The following is a 21,894-nucleotide window of genomic DNA, read 5'->3' as shown; positions in this document are numbered from 1 at the left end:
GAAAAAAACAGTTTTAAGATAGGAGCATGGCTTAACTTGAAGGCACATCAATGAAACAACATATCATTGGAATAATTCAATGAAACTATTTAAATGTGTGTGCTCTTTTTTGCTGTTATTTCTAGTTCATTGTGGACAAATGGGATTTTTTGTGCATCTTCACTGAAGGAGGTGGTATGGGCTTCTTAAATGTTGTGATGATGTGAGCCTCTACCTCCTGCTGCCCTTTCAGTAGTTTCTTGTGTGTTTGATCCGCTGAGTGAGGTGATTGGATTTGGGAGGGTGATCTAAGAGTCTATCCCAACGTGCAGTGCAGGATGGGACAGTCATATTACTGGTTGTCCTGCCTCTGGCAGATAATTGAGGGGATCAAAAAACCCTCTATTGCTTTGGGAATTAGAGAGATGGACAGCAAGCAGTCATGGCTTAGTGGTGCCTTGTCCAAACAGTATTTTGTTTGTTTGATTTTGTTGGGTTTTTGTTTTCTAGAGCTTGCACCGTGTTTACTTATTGGTGTCCAAATAATCCTGCCTTGGCTGGCAGGTAGTAGGGTTTGTTTTCCACCTCATGAGTGCTGCCTGTTCTTTTTCAGGGTTCGGAGGAAGGCTACAGCTGGGAGATTGAGTCCTGATGATGGTAAGATCTCTTCTGTTGTGTGACAGCCTTAAGTGAACAGCACAGGCCCCGTGCCAGGCAAGGATCTGTCCCATCAAGCCTTCTTTCCTACACATGTACCACATAGTCCCTGGTGCTAATGAAAGATGTCAGAGCTTCTTCTCTGCCCTCATAAAAGAAGCAGTCTCCCCTGATCCCAGTCCTGACCCCTGCCCGGAGGAGCTGGCTTTTAGATGAGTGGAGGAAGGACAAGCCTTGGCTAGACCTGGCTACAGGCTAATGTTCCTGCCAGGTCTGTTACTTTCCAAGCAAGGCACTTTGGGTTTGTCAGCTCTTATGTTTTAAGATTTCTTCTGCTTTGTGTAAGCATAGGATCTTCAATTTTTTTAATTAATTTAACTTTGTTTTTAACCGGGAGTTGCAGACAATCAAGTGATTGATTGACTAGTACAGGTAGGTAGTGATGTTTGTGTTATTTACTTCGGTGTTGGATTCAGTTTACTTTATGCTGCAGCCCCATTTAAACATACTATGGGTTTCTTCATTGTAAAAACACAGCTGCATCTAAGAGGCTACCAGTGAAAGATTGAAATTTCTGTCATGTGAATGGGGGTGGGGAGGCACTGGGACTTTCTGCTTTCTGGAGAAATGTGGGAGTTTCATTTTGTTTAAATATTTAGTGCCTGCAAAGTAGTTAATGCGTTGGTTTGAGGATAAAGGCATCATCCTTTGTACCTCTCTCCTGGGGAAAGGGAAGACATTATGTTTTGAAAACTTCTTGTTGTGTTCCCTGTTTTAATCCCTCACTTCTTTAGTTTCTCTGGTCTGCTACATACCACCAGGTAAGCATACTAGTATAAACTGAGCTGTGCTTAGAGGATCAGCACTGGAACTTCATTCTAACCTGGCATTACTTAGGTTAATACTTCTGCCAAGGACCTGAGGGCATTTGGCTTCTCAGGAGTTGGCTTCTTCAGCCTCTGAGACCCACTTAGGCATCACTTTATGTGGAATATGTGTGAAAGGTTTTCACCTTTGAAAATGAGCAGGGGACTGTAAAAGTGTGCTTAAAAGTATTCTAAATTTAAGTCATTTGGGATGGATCCTCTGGTGAGACAACAGTAGGTCTTAAGGCACTGGAGAAATGGGAAGGGCTTGTATGTCAGGAAGTTTTGGGAAGCTGGAGAGACCTTGCCAAGGGTCTGGAAGAGCTCCAGGCTGGTGACAAGGGATCGCTGTCTAAGGCAAGGAGGCACAGTCTCCGTCAATTGAAACCAGAAGCCTCTGGAAGTGCTCCTCGTCCTGCAGCTGAGAGTGTATGTGCTGAAGGCAGCTAAGAAACTGTTTTTCAAGCTGCCCTTGCAAGAGATGGAAGTTCAATTCTGGTGCTTGGGAAGTTAGCAAAGAAGCTGCCAGGCATAGATTCTTAGCAGTGGACTGGGCAGGGCAGAGGACTGGTCCTGAGCAGGGAGGATTGCTGAACAGTATCCCTGTCAAAGGGCAGAAGAACACAGTTCCTTCACACTTCACAGGTTTCTTCCCAGAGGCACCTGCTTTTTCTGTAACCTGCCATCTCCCTCATGCTCTGTGCCACCTTTTCATGCCTAGCACTGCGTATCACAGCCACGTCCTTTCCTCTGGGGATGATCTATGTCCTACCCACGCGATCTTTCTTTCTTTGTCATGTCTCTTCAGGGTATGTGCCCAATTGATGCCTATAAAATGGCAACTAGTGTCTTCTCTGTCCTCCATATCACTCAGGGCATGCTGGCTTTCTCTCAATTTTTTTTCCTCCTCACCCCACTCAGTGGAATTTCTCTTCCTCCAAAGCACCCCTGGATGTCACCTTCTCTGTTGCTCCCCTTTCGTTTCCCCTTCTTAACTAAGAAATCATGGATGGAGGTGCTGAGCAATCTGTCTCTGCCTCTTGTCTTTGAACAGTCTGCAACTCCATGTGCTTCTTTGTTCCTGTCACCCATCTTATGTCCAGCTTCTGTGGTTACCTTTTTTTTACTTTTTAATCCTGTGAGGTGCCTGTCATCACTTTCTGGTGGAGGCAATAGCTGGAGGGACCACACCTAGTGTGGTACATTTACTTTGCTGACTCACTTACACATTGGGAGGTAGGACTGAAATTAGCAGGTGGGTTGGGCCTGAAGCAGCTATTAGAGACAGGGCAGGGTGCCTCTTCTCCCTGGCATCCCTGCTTTGTCCAGATTTAAATCTTCCCTTGGTTCTTTGGGAGAAAATGTTGATAGGTCACTTGAGAGCATAAAGTTTGGTCTAAAGTAAAGAGGAAGCATCCCCGTGGGACGGGACTGATGGGAATAGGAACCATGCATGTACTTTGGCTTCAGGGACTTGGGGAAATGCTTCTTCTACCCTCCTCCCAGGGATCTAGATTTCCAAATGACTTTAAAGCAAAAGGAAAAACTGCCAGGAGAGAGGGAGGGTTGCACAGCAAGTGAAAAGTAGAAGGTGGATCTTGCTCCTGCAGCAACCTACAACAATGTCATGCTGATCCAACTCAGGGCTGAAGAACTATCATGTGGGGGGCTGTGGTTTGCTGGAGCTTTCCCTCCGGTGCTCAGTCTGTGGCTTTTTGCCCACTTCTGATGCTCCTCTGAGCTGTTCATTGACCTGCTAGAGGGATGGGGCAGAAGGGTGGAAGAGCTGAAAAGGAGACCAAATCTTAGCCCACAGCCTAGTAAGCACAGGGAACGTGTCAAAGGAAAGCAGTAATTTGAACTTGAAAATCAAGTGTCATTGCTGTATGGATGCTGCCCTGCTTAGGAACTGGGCTCAGGAAGGAACAAGTGTCAGGGCTGTTTACATATATGGCTAATAGAAATGATATAAAAACCTGTGCAAGGTGTTACAGAAGTGCCTAGAATTGCCATCTGGAAAGAGGAATCTGCCTGCGCCTGTCAGTTTGGGACAGATTAGGTACTGGGAAACTGGAGATGCAGCTTGGGAAGCCAGGCCGTTGCCAGGCTGCAGTAAGGTTGCTTAGCCTTAGATACTGTTCCACATCGTGCATCCCTTTGCTACTGACTGGCAACGCAATGTTGCCACCACTGGAAGGCACAGTCCTGCTCCTACTGCTCTTGCTTCCCTCCCTTTTGGGGAGATGGGTGTTTCACCCCTCAGTGAGGGATTCTGGCTGTTCCTGCTAGTTCAGCAGCTGAGCTCCACCACAGAGGCAAAAAGAGGGAATTTGGAGGCAGGAGGGGAAAGTCCCACTGCAACCTGATTGGGAAGTGCAACCCTCCTTGCTTCAGATGTGTGGGTGGGAGGCAGGGACTTCACAGCCCTCAAAGTCTTGCCCCTCTTGTCATCAGCTTAAGATCACGACCACAGTGTGCTGGAGGGAGGCTTGTGCTTTTGTACATCAAACTGGCAGCCTGTGTAGGGAGGCTGAAGGGAATGGGTTTGCTTCACGTGGCAAAGCAAGGGTTTCCCTTTTGCACAATATGCTCTAGGGGGAGGCTGCCATCTGTTCAGAGATATGCTGCTTTTCCCAAGCCCCTCCAGCTCTTCAAGCTGTTTGTATTCACCTTGGAGATGTGCTTCAAAGCACTGACATGAAACTAACTGTCCTTTTCCATCTGTTTGCATTGCAGGATCTGGGATTATGACGTCTTCACATCCTATCACAGCCAGCACCCCTGAGGGAAGCAGCTATGGTGCTATTGGTACAGAGTCTTCCACAACTGGGGGCATGGGGAGGGTTCTGCCTGGGGTAGGGGAAGGCACTTTAAGGCACTTTAGAGCCTGAAGGAAATAAAGCTGCAAGCGTTTTTAACTACTTGAAAAGAAAATTGCAGCTTGAGAGGTTCAGGTTACGCTTTTAGGAAAAAAATCTACAACAAACAGGTGGCAAATCTCTGGAAGACATGTCCAGAGTCTGTTGTTTGACATGGTCAAGCTAGAGGAAGCCACAGTCATCTGATAAGTGTTGATGACTGTGCTGCTTCAGGTAGGTGGTAGACTAGGGATAGACAAAGGTCCCTTCCAGCAAAGCTCCTAGGAGTCTGTTGTTATCACATCCAGCCTGCCTTTAGACCAAAGCATGCCTTGCAGTGGAAGGCTGAAGAGTTGTGTGCAACAGTAGAAGACAGAGTCAGAACTTCTTGCAGTCCAAAGATTTTATTAGAAGAGAAATAATGCCATGGTGGCAGCAGAGGAGGAAAAAAACCTTCCAAGGGCCTTGTATATCTAAAATAATGGAAAATGCCTTCCTTTGCTGGAGTATTTCTTAATCTCTTTAGAACAGTTTTCCTCCTATGGATGGGTATTGAACCCTCCTATGGAAGCTAAGTCCAGTGCTGTGGATTTTTGGGACATAATCCTTCAATTTGGCAGCTCAGGGACTCAGGTGCAGGTCCAGGGCATAGTGAGATGGCTGCTTAACTAAGAGAGGAGATCAACTCTGTAATTTTTAGTCCCTACTCAGGATGCATTTGCTCATTGTAGTGTAAAGACAGCCCTGACACTCCACGTGTCACCCAGTTGTTGGACTGGGAAGGTGTGATATCTCTGAACACCTGATGAAGAAACACAAAACTGATATTTCATGACGTTTGGATAAAATTCAGGAGAAATAGTCTAGAAATATTGTTGAGGGCTGCAGCAACCCCTCTCACCCCTCCCAATTCTCAAGGAAATGCTTTGAAAGCATTTGAGAAATGAGAAAGGAACTTGTGTTCTGCTAATGCCAGTCTGGGTAATGGGCTTGCTGGGAGCTTGGCCAACCAGCGTGAAGAACACACAGGTCCTGCTGGCCTGCAGGTGGCTGATACTGTGCATTCAATGGCAGCAAAACTAATGCTCTGCCTGCTTTGAAAATTTTACTTTCTTCCTCTTTACCTTTTGTTCTACAATATTTTTAGAAAAGCTTATATATAAAGCTTATATAAAATCCGTAAATTAAATAGGTCAGCCTGTTTCTGACCCCTGGACAGACTGCTGCTTTCACTAGAGCTTTCTGGCTTGTCCCAGATGTCCAGGTTTCAGAGCCCAGGCTAGTAAAGAGCAGAAAATGTTAAGAGATGAAAAGTAACAGAATAAAAGCAGGGAAAAAGTCAGAATGCTGCAGAGGGGTAAGATGATCCTGAAAGTATTCTTAGATGATATCTGAGACTTTTAAGAAGGTTCATGATCATGGAAAAACTTGTTCCCTGGAATGTCCTTATGAGCTTGTCCCAGAAGGTTGTTGCTGATACCTGGGGTGGCTTTCTTGTTGCTGTGCATAGAAGAATTTAGCCTTTACCCTGCCTGTTTCCTCCTCCCTGCTCTACTCCAGACGAGTCAAGCTCCAGTGGTGGACGGCAGTTGTCTTCCCCTGAGCGTGGGTTGCCACCTGGTTCTGACACCGACAGCTCTGTGGAGGAGGACAGTGACTTTGACACCATGCCAGAAATTGAAAGTGATAAGAATGTCATCCGCACCAAGGTACGGATGGTGTTGCAGCTGTGGCTGTAATACTGGGCCATCGACACATCTGGGCCATCGAGATATCTGGGCCAGGACCAGCACTAGTCACTTGCCAGTATTTTTAAGTTTCCACATCCTCTTTAGGTGGATTTAATCTAATGAAGTTGAATGTGCTGCATAGTGCTTTTTCAGAGTCTAGAAAGTTTCCTGCTGTGCTAAGAGTGCTGCTGAAATGAGTGATTTAATAGAGAAGACCAGAATGTACTGGGGACTTTTGAGAATAAAAGAAGAAACCTAGAGTATCTCAAAAAGTCCATGGAGGTGGGACAGCATAGGGAGAAAGTAATGTGCATTTGTAAGTGGTTATCTGGTACAAATAGTGTGACTGCAGTGGATGTACAGAGGGGCTTTAAGCTAGCAGTTCTCCGACTGCCCCCTTTTGTGACCCCATGCTGCCCTGTGTGATCAGAGCCATTCCTGGAGGTCAGAGAGTTTTGCAGAACTCATTCTTCAAAGAAACAAGGGACACAATAAACTCACTATGTAAAAAATGGTTCAAATAGCACCAAGCTGCATATTGTCCAAATAAGTCAAGGTCTTCTACTGGCTTCTGTAGTCATCATTAGCTCTTTTCTGTTTTCTTCTCTCTTTCCCCATCCACTAATGTTTTAGGTGTTCCTCTATCTATCAGACTTGTCAAGGAAGGACCGACGGATTGTCAGCAAAAAGTACAAAATCTATTTCTGGTAAGGAGAAGACAAACTGTAAAGGTCCTGATTCTGGACCCAGTTTCTGGTTGTGGAGTCTGTCCGCATGCCCTTCTTCCGAACCACACTTTAGACCTGAGGATATTCTTTGAGCCATCCTGTTACACATTCTGACCCTGTTCCAACAAGTAACTGCAGGTCCTACATAGCTCAAATAAGGATATTTGTGGAGCAGGGCATACATGACCCTGGCAAAGGATTCTGATTTGCATAATTGCTTTAGTGGGGTAACAGCTGGTGTGCTGGAACATACCAGGGAAGGGGACAAATTGGCTCTCAATCTTATGAACTTATCACAGAATCACTAGATTGGAAAAGACCCACTGGATCATCGAGTCCAACCATTCCCATCAATCACTAAACCATGCCCCTCCGCACCTCATACACCTGTCCTTTAAACACCTCCAGGGACTGTGACTCAACAATCTCCCTGGGCAGCCTGTTCCAGTGCCCAATGACCCTTTCTGTGAAGTATTTTTTCCTGATGTCCAGCCTAGACCTCTCCTGGCGGAGCTTGAGGCCATTCCCTCTTGTCCTGTCCCCTGTCACTTGGGAGAAGAGGCCAGCACCCTCCTCTCCACAACCTCCTTTCAGGTAGTTGTAGAGAGCAATGAGGTCTCCCCTCAGCCTCCTCTTCTCCAGGCTAAACAACCCCAGCTCTCTCAGCCGTTCCTCATAAGGCCTGTTCTCCAGCCCCCTCACCAGCTTTGTTGCTCTTCTCTGGACTCGCTCCAGAGCCTTAACATCCTTCTTGTGGTGAGGGGCCCAGAACTGAACACAGCAGTCAAGGAGCGGTCTCACCAGTGCCGAGTACAGAGGGAGAATAACCTCCCTGGACCTGCTGGTCACGCCGTTTCTGATACAAGCCAAGGTGCCATTGGCCTTCTTGGCCACCTGGGCACACTGCTGGCTCATGTTCAGTCGCTGTCAACCAACACCCCCAGGTCTTTCGTCTCCAGGCAGCTTTCTAGACAGGCTTCCCCTAGTCTGTAGCACTGCACAGGGTTGTTGTGCCCCAAGTGCAGGACCCGGCATTTGGCCTTGTTAAACCTTATGCCATTATGTTCCATATCCTGATATTTTTTGTACCCTGAGCATTTGCCTCCTGTTTGCATTGGTGTGTTTGCTCTTCTGCTTCAGGAGATCACAGTCAGAGGTGTAAAGCTGGGAGAGCAGAGTCTGTGCCCTTCAGCACCAAGGTGTACACATTCCTCCACAAGCACCACGGGGCTCTGTCCTGGGTGTGCACCGATTGTTTTGGTGTGCTTAACTACTGCTACTGTCTCCTCTTTGCAGGAACATCATCACCATTGCGGTGTTTTACGCCCTGCCGGTCATCCAGCTTGTCATCACTTACCAGACGGTGCGTTGGGCTCTGTGTGGCTGTCCCCCATGCTTGGGTACTCTTGCCTTTAAACTTATTCTGTCATTGCATGGTATAAAGATGACAGTTGCAGTGAAACTGGAATCTTGCTCTGTCTGAGGGGCAATTTACTTTAGCTTCTCTCTCTGCACCATGTGTTGAGTGTTGCTACTGGCTTGGCTCGCTGAGCCTGCAGTTCTGCTATTTTTGCTTGGGAAGCGGGAGTGCAGCTGTTTTCCTGCTCATCTGATGTCTCATCTGGGGCCTGTTTCATTTCAGAGGCAGGAGGAATCTGCTGTTACCTCTAAAAGACAACTGAAAGCAAATAGGGTTTGCTGTGATATGAGTGATTTCTCCTCCCTTTTCCCCACCTCACCCTTGCTATCCTGCTGTTATTCAGACACCTGCAAAGCAGATCTATTAGTGATGGGATTTGAGAACACACAATATGTTTCCTCTGAAGACTGTTGTCAGGTTCGTGGTCTGTGGCAACGTCTTGTCCCTGTCCCCTAGAAGCTTCGCTTGCGCATCCTCCCCTGTGCCAGAGCGAGAACTTGTCTGTGTCCTGGTACACCTTGTGTGCATGCAGTGTTTCACAAAGCAAACCTCCCCAGAGTAGGGAGAATTTGCTAATATTAGGTCTCCCATCTCCTCTCTGTCCAGGTAGTGAACGTGACGGGCAATCAGGACATTTGCTACTACAACTTTCTGTGTGCCCATCCCCTTGGTGTGCTGAGGTGAGTGAGCCCTGCAGTCATTGCGTTGTTGTCTTGTGCCACCTGAGTGTTTATGCTGTGCCCAGGTCAGGATTTTGTCCTTGCCAGGCTCACAGTAACAGTGTTGATAAAGACCACTGAGAGTTTAGGACTTGGGAGTTTTGCTTAGAGTGGTTTTCTGTTGTAGCGAGGCGAACGCACCCAGAAACATGTAGCACTTGGGTTCCCCTAGCAAGCCTCTGGCACAGCAACAAGATGCTCCCACGCTCTCTTGGGCACTTTCACTTGTACCCAAGGTGCAGCAGCTCTGCAGAGAGGTTGAGATCAGTCCAGCATTTCTCTGAACTAATGTGGGAGTGCAAAAAAGCAGAGTTGTGGATCTCACAGAGAAATTACTAAAGCCATTGGGACAGGTGAACTGCTCAGCCTAAAATTGTCATCCAGGGTGTAAAACTGGCAGGTGTTTGGCAGCTGCCAAGGTGGAGAATGGGGAAGAGCAAAATGGATTCAGCTTATTGTGGCCTAGGATTCAGTTTCCTGCTGCTGTGCTGCATTTGTCTCAAACCTTCTTTTTCCCTGCAGTGCCTTCAACAACGTCCTCAGCAATGTGGGCCACCTGCTGCTGGGCTTTCTCTTCCTCCTCATAGTGTTACGCAGGAACATTCTCCACCGTCGGGCCATGGAGAGGAAAGATGTCTATACCCTGGTAGGAAGCATGTTTGCATGGGGCCGAGTGGAGGGAGGAAGGACAGGGAGCGCTTGAACACCAGTGATACACAGTGGGCTTCCATTTGCCTTACTCGCTGGAGAATTGAATCCTCCTGGGTTTTTTCCTCCCCTGAGACAGGTTTTGGGTAGGATGCTTATGTTCTTGCACACCCCAGTACTTTGCTGCTTATGGTCTGTCCATACTGCCACGGTGACCCAGCCTGGGCTTGCAGAGATAAGGAGATGAGCAGAGGAACAACTCCTGTGGCTGTGACTTCCCCTCCAGCACTCACTGTACAGGAACTAGGGCAGCAGGAGTGTTCTGAGATGTTTTTGTTTATGGTAAGGTTTGATTTGTCTTACACGATCAAGAGTTCCTTCTTGGCAGTCTTGTTAGCGAGAAGGAACAGAGCTGCCTACAATAACTCAGAGGAATTTGGCTGCCTCTAGCTCTGAAGCAGAGCTGCGTGGAGTCAGAGCCTCTTCAGTTTCTACTGGTGGAAGATGGAAAAATCAGCAACCCTGTGGGCAGTGGTGCTGGGGGGTCTGGAGAAACAGCCCTGTTCCACTGTTTTGGTAGCAAGTGAAGGTCTTAGCAGTTTTAAAGGTCTGCTGCTTGTGGCTTTCAGATGAGACCTCAGCCAGATCCTGATGGAGGTGCCTTCTCACCTGTGCTAATGGGCTCTGCTCCTCCTGGTGCCTTTGACCCTCTACTGACCACAGGAGCAAGGCTGCTTTTCTGGGTCCCCAGTGCTCTCTCACTTTGGGGTGGGATGTAACATGGTAGAAGGTTCATGACAGAGATTTTTAGTCTCAAGGTGTCAGTACCAAGATGCTGAGATCTTCAGGCCGGATGTTTCTGTGTGATTAGCTTGGATTTGCTGCCTGTGATTTCACCTGGCTATGCAGTGTGCAGAGCCTATGGTTGCACGTAGCACACTGCTGCACTGGTAACTGAAGAACATGCATAAGGGTTAGGAGGGATGAAGTGACTGGAAGCTCATTTGTTGTCAGGACAATGAGGGTACTTACTATGCAGCTCTGCTTTCTTCCAGGACTATGGGATCCCAAAGCATTTTGGTCTCTTCTATGCAATGGGCATTGCTCTGATGATGGAAGGGGTGCTCAGTGCCTGTTACCATGTCTGCCCTAATTACTCAAATTTCCAGTTTGGTGAGTTGAGTTTTCTTTCTCCTTCTGGGCTGGAGGTAGGATTTCCCATGTTCTGTCTCCTGCTGAGTTGCTGGCATTTATCATCCCTCTACCCTTGCAAACTTCCCCAGACTCTGCCTATTCCAGGGCTCAGCCAGGAGGCAGTGAGGCTTTGGGTGCTGGGGTCTAGTGCATTTCAGCGTCCTCTCCAGCCTTGGTATTCTGGTAGTGACCTGCTGGTAAGATCTCCCTTTTCTTTTGAAGCTCAGTGTTTGAAGATAGCAAGTACACAGCCTGAGTGGCCAAGTGCTTGAAGCCTAGGAAGCCTTTGTCTGCCATCTCAGTGGAAGTTCTTTCCTCTGTGGGCTCCTTTGCCTTCCTGGGGAAGAGAAGACTTGGGCAGGATCTTGTCTGTGTGTGTAAATGTCTGATGAAAATGAGTGAGCCAGGCTCTTCTCAGTGGTGCGCAGTGACTGAACAAGAGGCAATGGGCACAAATTAAAACAAACCCCATATGTACACAGGATTTTTTAATTTTTTTTTTTTTTATTTTGAGTGTCGTCAAAGACTGAACAGGTTGCCCAGAGGGGTTGTGAAGTCTCCTCCTGCGGGGGTATTCAAAGCTTGACTGGACGTGGTCCTGGGCAACCCTCTCACAGCTGATGCTTGAGCAGAGTGTGTAGGACCAGTCAACCTCCAGACATCCCTTCTAACCTCAACTGTTGTGTGATTTCCTGCCTATTTTTGTGCTGCACTGTGTCGGGCAGTTATTTTCTAAGCCCCTTTGTTTTTTGTTGCCCCCGAGCGTGGTAGATATGCTGCAAGACTGCAAAGCAGGGATCTGTGCCTGCCAGCCTTGGGTTTGGCCCTGCTGCCACAATTCTTTATACACACTTGGAGCAGCTTCCTGAGCTTACTGGCAGGACCCGTTTTCACTGTTTTTGTTGTGCTCCCCCCACAGACACCTCCTTCATGTACATGATCGCAGGACTGTGCATGCTCAAGCTCTACCAGACCCGCCACCCAGACATCAATGCCAGTGCCTACTCTGCCTATGCCTCGTTTGCTGTAGTCATCTGTCTGGCCGTCCTTGGAGTGGTATGGCTATCCGCTTCTCTGGGAGGGAGGTGGTGTGGCTGGGAACATGGCTTAAGTGCACAAATGACTGGGAAGAGCAGTAGGGTAGGATAAGTGCATGTTAAGCAACTGGTAGCACTTGAATTCCCAGTGCTCTTGAGTCTTCCTCCTCCCTTCTCCTGGGCTCACAGGGAGGGTAAAAGCAGAGCAATTTTCTCTAGGTGAGCTCCTTTCTTGGGCTTTGTCCGTCACGTGCCCTCAAGAAGAGAAATTCAGACATCCAGGGGTCCATGACCAAGCATGCAGCTGAACTCCTGTGTGGTGGCTCACCTTGTCGGAGGAGGGGTGAGGCTGGCTGAGCTTCCAGGACTCCAGGTGTCCTCTACCTAAATTGCTTTTGCCTCTTCTTTCCTTTTGAACACTCTTGGCTTGCTAGGTACAGTTCCTGCACTTGGCCTTGCTATCTTTGGAGAGGTGCAGGGGTAGAATAAAGGCAGGGAGGGGCTTCCAGACAAGTTTCTAGAGTACCTGCTTATAGAAGGGCACTGGAGCAGAAGGGATCACAAGAGAGTGCAGCTGACAGGTCAGGCTTTGCCCCTTTGCTCATAGCATTGCAGATATTGAGCTGAATTTACCCAAGTCCCCAGCCTGTGCTTTACCTTGGAGATCTCTGCTTCTATGTTTTTGGGGGCCTCTGTTTCATTTGGCAGCAACTAAGCAAAGTCCATTGAATTCTTGGTCTGTACTAGCAGGGTCCCAGCAGGCTGTCAGATCCTCACTACCTGATGTAACGCAGAATAACAATTGATTCTGTGAAGGTCACTGCATGGGAGACTGTGGGGTAAAGCATGCAAGAGTAGCTGGTGAATTTGGGGCTTCCCAAGAATCTTTGTGGTAGATCTGCATAACCAGGTTCAAAACACTGGGGTTTTATTCTAGGTTACCTTATTTTTTCTTATGGGATGTTTTGAAGCTGGAGAGTAGAGCTGATAAACTGCATGTCTCCCTTGCTCCATTCATGCAGAGGTGGCTTTTTTGTTTGCTTTTTTTTTTTCCCACACACACAAAAAGAAATGTTCAGGCATGTGCTGTGCCCCAGGGGAGTGTGTGGAGTGTGTGGTCACAGCCTGATGGCAGACCAGAGTTTCTGGGCTCCTTAATGTATAACTGAAAAGTTAAAGTTTTAATATAGCATTAAACTGCTAGGTCAATTCCAGTCCTTAAAAAAAGTGAAAGGGTAAAATAGGTGCAATTGCCTGCAGAGCAGCTTTGTCCTTTTTGGTTTACTATGGTGAACTTGTTAAAGTAACAGTTGGTTCCCTGACTGCCTCTGTAAAAATCCAGCTCCTGGCCAGAGAGCTGCTTACCCATCTCAGCACAGGGAGCTCGCGTAGCCTGGGAGTCCCTGCATTTCTGCTCCCTGGGTCAGCTGCAGTCCTTCCAAGCTGTCATCCTTGTCTGAAGGGGTGTTCAGAAAGAATGGTTTCCTCTCCAGAAATGCTGAGTTCCTCTTGATTTTTTGGACTTTGTTTGGATTAATAGATCTGTTTTCAGGTTGGAAGATCTGAGGGTTTCTCTTCCACGTTCAGCGAGATTCTGTAATGCCCCATAGTGAAGCAGAGAAAAGGCTCAGTCTGCTGATAACAGGGCTCAGTTTGCTTTTACTATGTCTGCTTTCAGGTGTTTGGGAAAAATGATATGTGGTTTTGGGTCATTTTCTCGATGATCCACGTTTTGGCTTCGCTGGCTCTCAGCACCCAGATCTACTACATGGGACGCTTCAAGATCGGTAAGTGCTGCGACTGAGCAGGGTGTGCAGGGACCTTCTGTCCTCACCTGCTGGGAGCTGCCTCTGCAGCACGTCTGTGAGCATGATCCCATGGCCTGTGCTTGTGTTCTGGGTTATCCTGTCCTCTCGTCCATCCAATGCTCTTCCTGCCCTCTGAAATCCTTGCGCTGTGCTGCTTCCCAGACCCATGGGAGTCAGGGGGACGTGTCTGCTCTGTGGTGGCAGAAGAGCTGGACTGTGAACGAGGCTGTCCTTCAGCTACAGCTCTGCCTACTGCTGTGCTACATACAACTCAGTCATGGGATGGAGGGGGAAAGGGTCTCGCGGGGAACGCGACGCTTGTGCTCTGCTTACAAACTTCTTTCTTCTTCCTCTTCTGCTCCTGTCTGCCTCAGATGGCCCTGACTCAGGTAACTCAGCAGCTCTCATTTTTCTCTGTTGAACTGATGGAGCCGTGGCGCAGCATCCAGGGTGCATGGAGGTGTGGGGAGGCAGGCTGGGGTGCCACCTGGGGTTGGTTCTTGAGAAGTGAAGTCAGTTTGCCAGCAACACTGACAGTCCCGTTCCGTGGAAGGGAGGGTGTGATAGAGCACAGGAGAGCTCTGATCTTGGTGTAGGAGCCTTTTCAAGCTTCACATTTGTTTGTGAAGAGAGGTGTGAGTATGCCTGCACGTTCGTTCATCCCCACTGCCACTGGTGGCTCTCCAACGAAGGCTTTGCAGTGATTTTTTGACAGCAGAAGAGTCTTGAGTGCACTCTGACCCTCTGGGCTCCTCTAAGGGCTGAAGGAAGAGTTTCTGCTGTTTCCCTGCTCTAGCAGCTTGTTCCATGGAAGGTGCTTTCCTCCTTCCTGCATAAACATCTGTTCTCCAGAGATGCGATTGCAAAGCCATCCCATTTACGCTTACAGTCAGGGCCTATTTGACTTCTGGGCAGGTCCAGTGGCAAGGGGACGAATGTTTTTTAACTTGTCACTCTGGCCGAAGGCCATGCACATCCTGTGGTGGCTTCCCTTTTGCTCAGCACAGACTGCTCCTGAAGGGCAAAACAGGAATCTGTTGACACCCTGAGCATTCGCAGGCTTCATCCTCTGTGGTCAGCTGGGGGGTGAAGGCTTCTTTCCCCTGTAGGTGTTTTGGCACTCACTCTGCTGGGTTCTGGCTTTTTATCCTTTTCTTTGACAGACTTGGGGATATTTCGACGGGCAGCGATGGTGCTGTACACAGACTGTATCCAGCAGTGCAGTCGACCAATGTACATGGTAGGTGATGTCTCACCTCAGTGATCACTCACTCTCTAGGCAATGTGCAGAGGAGAGAGTTGTGGCTATTTGAAAATAAGCGATGCTCCCTGTGTCCCTTCTTCCCACTGCTCCAAAATGTTTGGCTAAGTGTAGATCTCCACTGGAGCAGTTTACCCCCTGTTCTCAAGCCTCCTCTGATCCAAGGTTTGGCTAATAAAACGTTGGAGCAAAGGTGAGGCAAGCATGATAAGATTTGCCTTTGCTCTTGCTCTCTGAGGCGCATCCATTCAAGGAATGGCTATCTGGCTCTGTGCAGCGTGGTCTTTCTGGGGTAGAATCATAGAATCTCTAGGTTGTAAAAAACTTTTGAGATCATCAAGCCCAACTCTACCTGTCCACTACTAAGCACTTAATCTACCGATCTTTTAAACTCTTCCAGGGATGGTGGCTCAACCATCTCCCAGGGCAGCCTGTGCCAGTGCTTGATAACCCTTTCTGTGAAGAATTTTTTCCTAATGTTCAATCTGAACCTGCCCTGGAACAACTTGAGGCCATTCCCTCTCATCCTGTCACCTGTCACTTGGGAGAAGAGGCCGACACTGACCTCTGTACTACCTCCTTTTAGGCAGTTGTAGACAGCAATAAGGTCTCTCCTCAACCTCCTCTTCTCCAGGCTAAACAGCCCCAGTTTTCTCAGTCACTCCTCATAAGACTTGTGCTCCAGACCCTTCACCAGCTTTGTCACTGTTCTCTGGACACGCTCCAGGACCTCAATGTCTTTCTTATGCTGAGGGGCCCAAAACTGAACACTGGATTCGAGGTGCAGCCTCACCAGTGTTGAGTGTAGGGGCAGAATAGGTAGGTAGGTAATAGACGCTTGCAGACAGCAAAGAAGTAAGAAACAGTAGCTGTTAACCTTTTGTCCCGCTGATTACTTTCTTCTTGCCACAGAGGGGTAATTAAAACTTGAAGCCAAACGAAGTTTTCTATCTGTGAGCATCCTTTTTCTTTATTTTTTTATTATCTAGTCTCCCATCTCTGAATAAGTTCAGACTGAGTTTTGCAAGCAGACTTCAGTGCACTCAGGCATAAAGTAAGCCTGGTCAGCTACATCATGAAAGCAACTGTTAACATAAATGCATGTGCCCCACAGATGAAGCCTTTCTGCCCGCTGTCACTACAGTGCTTCCCTGGCTAATGGTGAGATGTGTGACAAAAGGCCCTGTGGAGATGTGTGGGATGCTATCCAGAGCTTCCCCTGCTGCCTCTTTCAAGCATGTCCTGGCTCTGTGTAATAATTTTTCTGTAAAATGGTCAGAGGGAAGGAATCTGACTAGAAAAACAGTGGAAGCAGTCAAAGGATTTGCAGAACCCCCTGAGGCTGATCCTTAAGTGCTGGGCTTGTCCTTTCTTAGATGGTTAGTCTCCTTTTTCCAACACTTTCTTCAGATTTGTGAGGGTCAGAGCAAAAAAGCTCCTGCACAGCAAACTTCAGAGCCAGGTGCACATGTGTTCATCACATAATAGAACCCTGAACTGCTGAGGCAAAGGCCTCTTTTTGCATTTCTTTCTCCTTTCACCTGATCATCAGTGTCTTCTCTACAGGACAGGATGGTGCTGCTCATTGTTGGAAACCTGGTCAACTGGTCCTTGTAAGTAGTGGGGTGGGGTGATGGTGTCTTGCGTACTTGCGCACATGGGCAGCAGGGTTCAGAGCTGACACACAGGTGGCCTGAAGTGGTGGGGAAATGCAGGAGTGTCTGTGCCGTAATCCTGTGCTGGGGCCCTTCTGACACGTTTTGGCAAGCGGCTTAATCTGTTGAGCTCTGATGGGAAGCATTACAGCACGACAGAGCTACATGAGCCGTCCCTAAGTATTTCAGCCCGTGCTGTCTCATGGCTCGCATCTGAGTGAGCTTGTAGGGCTGGGCTGGTGCTGTGATGCTGCATTGTGCTGTGCACGTGCTTCCCATGTAGCTGGAAGGTCTCCGGCACAGCAAGGATGCAAGGAACTTGACAGATGCTGATTAGTCACAGTCATAGAGCTTGTCTCATCAGTAACTGCATGAGTGGGAGGGATCCATCCTTGGATGAGACCTAAAATCATTGCCTCAAGCTCGTGCTTTTCACTAAAGCTGCTTCTCAGAGACATGCCTTCTGCTATAGGTACAGGTCTGGGGCCAACTCTGCTGAGCAAGATGTGCTTAGTCATAGGTTGGAAGCAACCTGGGGCCCTTGTCTGTGCTCTGGGGTCCCCTGTTGCTCTCAGTGGCTGACCATGGCCAAGTTTGCTCAGCAGGGAGTGGAGGTGAATGGTGCATTTCCCCCAGGGATTCGGGAGGCTGTAGCAGTGTTGCTGTGTCCTGTGGTCTTAGTGGGGCAGAGGCTGGCTCTCAGTTAGGGGATGTAGCCTGTTCCTAGTTGAGGAGGCTGTCTAATATCCCTTCTTCCCTCTTTCTCAGTGCAATCTTTGGGCTGGTGTATCGGCCCAGAGACTTCGCTTCCTACATACTGGGCATCTTTATCTGTAACTTGTTGCTGTATCTGGCTTTCTACATCATCATGAAGGTAAAGGGAGGGAGCTGTAGCCATCCCTGGGGTGCCTGTCTCTGTAGGGGAAGGGAATAGGTCCCTTTTCTGGCTGCAGTTTGGGTTCTTGTGGTGCTGCAAAGGGGTGTTGAGGGGTCTTTATGGGGCTCAGCATGGGTACAAGGTGTTGGGAAGGGGTGATGGGCCATCTTGGGGGTGGCCAAGCTGTGTCTCCCTGGGGTGGGCAGCCCTTTGCACGTGCAAATCATAGAATCACCAGGTTGGAAAAGACCCACTGGATCATCGAGTCCAACCGTTCCTATCAATCACTAAACCATGGCCCTCAGTACCTCATCCACCCACCCCTTAAACACCTCCAGGAAAGGTGACTCAACCATCTCCCTGGGCAGCATGTTCCAGTGCCTAATGACCCTTTGGTCCAGGCTGGCATGTCAGCCCTATGCCTATTTCTGGCCCCTGGGAGGAGCTGGGTGTACATTATGAGACTATGTCCTTGTCTGCAGCTCCGCAGCTCAGAGAAGCTCCTGCCCATCCCCCTGTTCTGCATCGTGGCCACAGCAGTGGTGTGGGCAGCTGCCCTCTACTTCTTCTTCCAGAACCTCAGCAGCTGGGAGGTAAAGTTCACCTTTCACTGCCCTTCTGTCTGTCTCTATCTCTCATCATCTTTCCTTCCTACTGTCCATTTTACACAAAAAGAACTCTGGGGAAGAGTCCTGGGCTATTTATGGAGAGCTCTGCTGAGCCAAAAATGACTGCATGCATGTAGCTGTGGAGAGACCAGGGGATCCAGAGGTGACTGATCCTCATCAAGGGAGAGGAGGAGCTGGGGATCTGAAAGCAAAACTGGGTAAATCCTGGCCAGTGCTGGATGGAAGACTTCCCTCTGGAGGAGATCGCTAATGGGGAATAACCTGCCTAGAGTTGTGGGGGGCTCGCCATGGTCTGGGAGGCTCGTATGTCCTGTTTGAATGCCTTCTAGCAAGATCTCCATGGAAGTGAGGAGCTTGCTGCAGGGTGTTCTGGTAGAGGCTATGCAGCCTGTGCAATGCAGGATCTCAGACGTGGACATCCAGGGGTAACCCCGAGCCATGGATTGTGACCCCAGATCTATCTCCTGGTCCTGAGTGTGATATTGTGTTCCTGTCCTGTTCTCACCACATGTCCGGCCAGCACAGAGTTTTTTCCTGGCTCCTACATGGAGTGTTGCAAGATGACCTCTGGAGGGTCCAGTATGGCCAGTCAGTGCCCTGCGTGAGTAGATATCAGGTCCTAACCCCCCGCCCACTCCCCTAGGAGACTCCAGCAGAGTCCCGGGAAAAGAACCGGCCGTGTATCCTGCTGGGCTTCTTCGATGACCATGATGTCTGGCACTTCCTCTCTGCAGCTGCCTTGTTCTTCTCCTTCCTGGTGAGTCCTGCTGAGCCTCCCTCTCTACTACTCCTTCTTGTCCTTGCATGGAACTGTGGCTGTCCCAGGACCCCACAGAAGTGCCTCAACTCCTCTGCTTACCTCTCCCTCCAGGCACCCTTCACAGTGGGATGCTCCTTGTCAATGGGATCAGGCTTTATCCTTTGCATTGTTGCTCCATGTTGCTCCTGGCCTCAAATTCCCTCTGGAGCTGTGGGTCTTAGCAGTTGTGGGAAAGCTGAAGGGCTGCTGGTCTGACCAACCCTCTCATGGGTTTGTGAGTTACTCACAGAAAGGAGTCCTACTCCCTTTGCCCCAGGCATTAGGGTCACTGGCACGGAGCTTAGCTCACTCCCGGGCTTTCCCTCACTTCTATAGTTGACTCCTGGGTTCCTCTACCTGGTACCTCTTTTCAGTCCTGGTTGTCTGTGTAGTGGCAAAGGTGAAGCTGTCACCTTGTGATGGGGTCACAGCACGGTATTTGGGGCAGTGGAGAGGGAGACCTTAACCCTGGCTGTGAAAGGCACAAACTTTTTGCCCGGCCACGTGTAAAATCTGAGCTGTGGTCAAGCAATTCCCATCCTGCTACCTCCTGGATGGCACTTTAGCGGATAGTGATGAGGGACCAGTTTACAAGCAGCATCTCCATCATGGTTGGGGCAGGGTTATCTGCTTGGATCCTTGCAGCAATGCAGGCACGGCTACCTGCCAGCTGAGTGGTTTGCTGGAAGTATTACAGAAACAAAGTTAATCTGGCACATGGGTTGCTGTCGTGGCTCCTGTACATGCTGGAGACGTGGCCCAGGTGGAGCCCACCTGTGAGGAGATGCTGTTGGGAGCTGGTCATTGCCCCCAGCCATGTGCTGGCCAGCGAGACATGAAGCTGCCTTGTGCTTTCCTCCTCAGGTCCTGCTGACCCTGGATGATGACCTGGACATGGTGCGCAGGGACAAGATCCCGGTGTTCTGAGTCCCCAAGGGACAAGGGCGCAGGGGCGTCCCCAATTGCTCAGCCAAAGGCACCGGGACACCTGCATCTGTGGGGAATGAGCCTGTTCCCATGGCTGACAACCCTATGGGAGCAGGGGAGCTGGATCCTACAGCAAACACGACAGGGTGCTGTGGTGTCTGAGGCAGGACCGGGAGGGAAGACCACCCTTGCTGCTTTCCCACTGCACCCTCTGGGGCAGGTGTGACTTGGAGGCTGAGGCCAGGGCGCAGCCATCTGGCTCGTAGCTGCTGGAACGCTGAGGCCAGTGAAGAGGGAGGAAACAGGAGGTGCGGTTGAGACTTTTGCTTCCCTTCCTCTCTGCTGATGTGCTCCGCTTCCTCTGGTGAGCAGGCTTGAGAAGAGCAATGCAGCTCCTCCTGCATCAGCAGCTGGTGCCTGTACCCCTCAGAGAGGCCCTTCAGCAGCACTGGGAGAGCATTTGGTTCCTCACCCACAGCCGCCGAACGAGCAAAAGAGTCCGAGCTGAAGTGGTGGTGGGGCCCTGTTTTCTTTTTTTATTGGAGGGGCTCCTCCCGTAGTAGATGTTGAGCCATGGCAACAAGAGAAACGAGGGCAAGGGACTGTGGCGTTGGATGGAGATGTGGAGCAGAGCTGCCTACGAGGGCTCTGCCAGAGACAACCTCCCACCTTGCTCTTGCGGCCTCTCCCACATTCTGAACAGCCTCACTTTTCTCTGGCAGCTCCTATGAGAGTGTTGGTCAGCCTGACGGTCTCCTTCATGGCACCTGAAGTGCTGTCCTCAAGTGACCCTGAGAGAGATGGTGTGATGAAGCTGCAGCCTTGTGTTTCGGGCAGCTCCTTGGCTCCCGCTCCCTCACTGAAGAGGTGAGGTGGAGTGGGGAGGCTGTCCAGCAGCCTCGGACTTTCTCCTCCCACAAACCTGGCAAAGCAGGCACCCTTATGGGCTAGGGGTGTGGAGGAGGTTTTGGGGCAGTTGGAGTCAAGCTCTTTAACTAAAAAAGCTGGACCAAACTTCTTTCCTCTCCAACATTTCTGCATCTGAAATAAGTTTTTTAAATGGCTTCTGCATTCTTCCTGAATTCTCAGTTATTTAAAAAACAAGAATAAAGTGTGAATTATTTCAGGCCTTGCATCTGAAATGTGAGATGTGACCTGTGTTGCTAATTTTGAATTAAAAAGTATTCTTTGAAGCCTGGTGTCCTTATTCTTGTCATTGTCTGAGCACTTTTCCTTTGATGTATGTATGTGTACCCTGTGATGCAAAGGCTCCATTCTACTTGTGCTTACCAAAGCAGAAGACTGGTGATTTTCTACTCTGAGGAGTCTGTATCTCCTAGAAGGGTTTTGCGTTAGCTGGGTTTTATTTTTTTTCTAAACTGGCGTTTGTCACAATGGTCAATAAAATCAATGTTCTTGGCTCCCTGCTTTGCTGGCTGATCTGAATTCTTGCTCCAGCTCGCAGCAAAGAGGAGCACTTGGGCAGTCATCCTTTAGAGCCTCAGTTTCCTAAGCATCGGCACAGGTGACCTGCTTGTTCTCTTAACCAAATTGCCTTTGTGGGGCGAACTGGAGTGAAGAACACACACTCTTGTTTGTTGCTGTAGCCCCTTTGGCAGAGTGAAGAGAGGGCTGGAGGAGGAATGACACAAGGAGCTGCCACTGCTCTCTTCCTGAGCGGAGCTGCCCTGCTGTGGAGATGTAGCCCCGTTTCAGGCAGGACACGCCAGCACACGCTGAAGGTGTTCTCTGCGTGCTGTGTTCATCCCAATGCTCTGGGCTTGACTTGTAGTTTTGCCACGCGGACGTAGTTGTGAATGTTCAATGATGCTAGAAATAGGGTGAGGTTTCTCATGCTTGTTGTGAAGCATGAGCTTCTCTTCCTTAACAGTGTCGGCCTGGGTTGCAGGGAAGGAGATGGCGCTTGTTTCTGTCTGAGTATCACCAGCAGAGGAGTGTCAGGCTGAGGAGAGCCCACATTTTCTATTCAGCCACCCTGCAGCCTTGCCATATACTCTTGGTCTGCCTAAAGTGTTAGAAGGCTAGTCTGCAGCTTTGCTTTTCTTCCCATGAGGAAAGGCTGCCAGGAAGTCCCAAGTTGC

At 49.3% G+C, this 21,894-nt stretch overlaps 1 protein-coding gene across 2 annotated transcripts in view; it reads left to right on the top strand.

Annotated features, from left to right (window-relative positions):
- Positions 1–21,213, top strand: part of SIDT1 (SID1 transmembrane family member 1) — a 49,210-nt gene extending 27,997 nt beyond the window's left edge. The window contains exons 10-26 of one of the 2 annotated variants that reach the window (XM_069866620.1): positions 593–636; positions 4,239–4,310; positions 5,921–6,069; positions 6,724–6,797; positions 8,115–8,181; positions 8,845–8,918; positions 9,480–9,603; positions 10,661–10,778; positions 11,719–11,855; positions 13,515–13,623; positions 14,019–14,033; positions 14,808–14,884; positions 16,472–16,518; positions 17,329–17,434; positions 17,920–18,030; positions 18,710–18,823; positions 19,730–21,213. In XM_069866620.1, coding sequence (XP_069722721.1) covers positions 593–636; positions 4,239–4,310; positions 5,921–6,069; positions 6,724–6,797; positions 8,115–8,181; positions 8,845–8,918; positions 9,480–9,603; positions 10,661–10,778; positions 11,719–11,855; positions 13,515–13,623; positions 14,019–14,033; positions 14,808–14,884; positions 16,472–16,518; positions 17,329–17,434; positions 17,920–18,030; positions 18,710–18,823; positions 19,730–19,792 — 1,501 coding nt within the window. In that variant the 3' untranslated portion in view covers positions 19,793–21,213. The remainder of the gene's footprint in view (positions 1–592; positions 637–4,238; positions 4,311–5,920; positions 6,070–6,723; positions 6,798–8,114; positions 8,182–8,844; positions 8,919–9,479; positions 9,604–10,660; positions 10,779–11,718; positions 11,856–13,514; positions 13,624–14,018; positions 14,034–14,807; positions 14,885–16,471; positions 16,519–17,328; positions 17,435–17,919; positions 18,031–18,709; positions 18,824–19,729) is intronic. The other variant, XM_069866629.1, reaches the window with a different exon arrangement.
- The last annotated feature ends 681 nt before the right edge of the window (positions 21,214–21,894 follow it).

Source organism: Phaenicophaeus curvirostris, chromosome 1 (genome assembly GCF_032191515.1).
Source record: "Phaenicophaeus curvirostris isolate KB17595 chromosome 1, BPBGC_Pcur_1.0, whole genome shotgun sequence".
In the NCBI taxonomy this organism is placed as follows: domain Eukaryota; kingdom Metazoa; phylum Chordata; class Aves; order Cuculiformes; family Cuculidae; genus Phaenicophaeus; species Phaenicophaeus curvirostris.
Note: the sequence above shows the minus strand (reverse complement) of the source record. Positions and strands in the feature narration are given on the sequence as shown.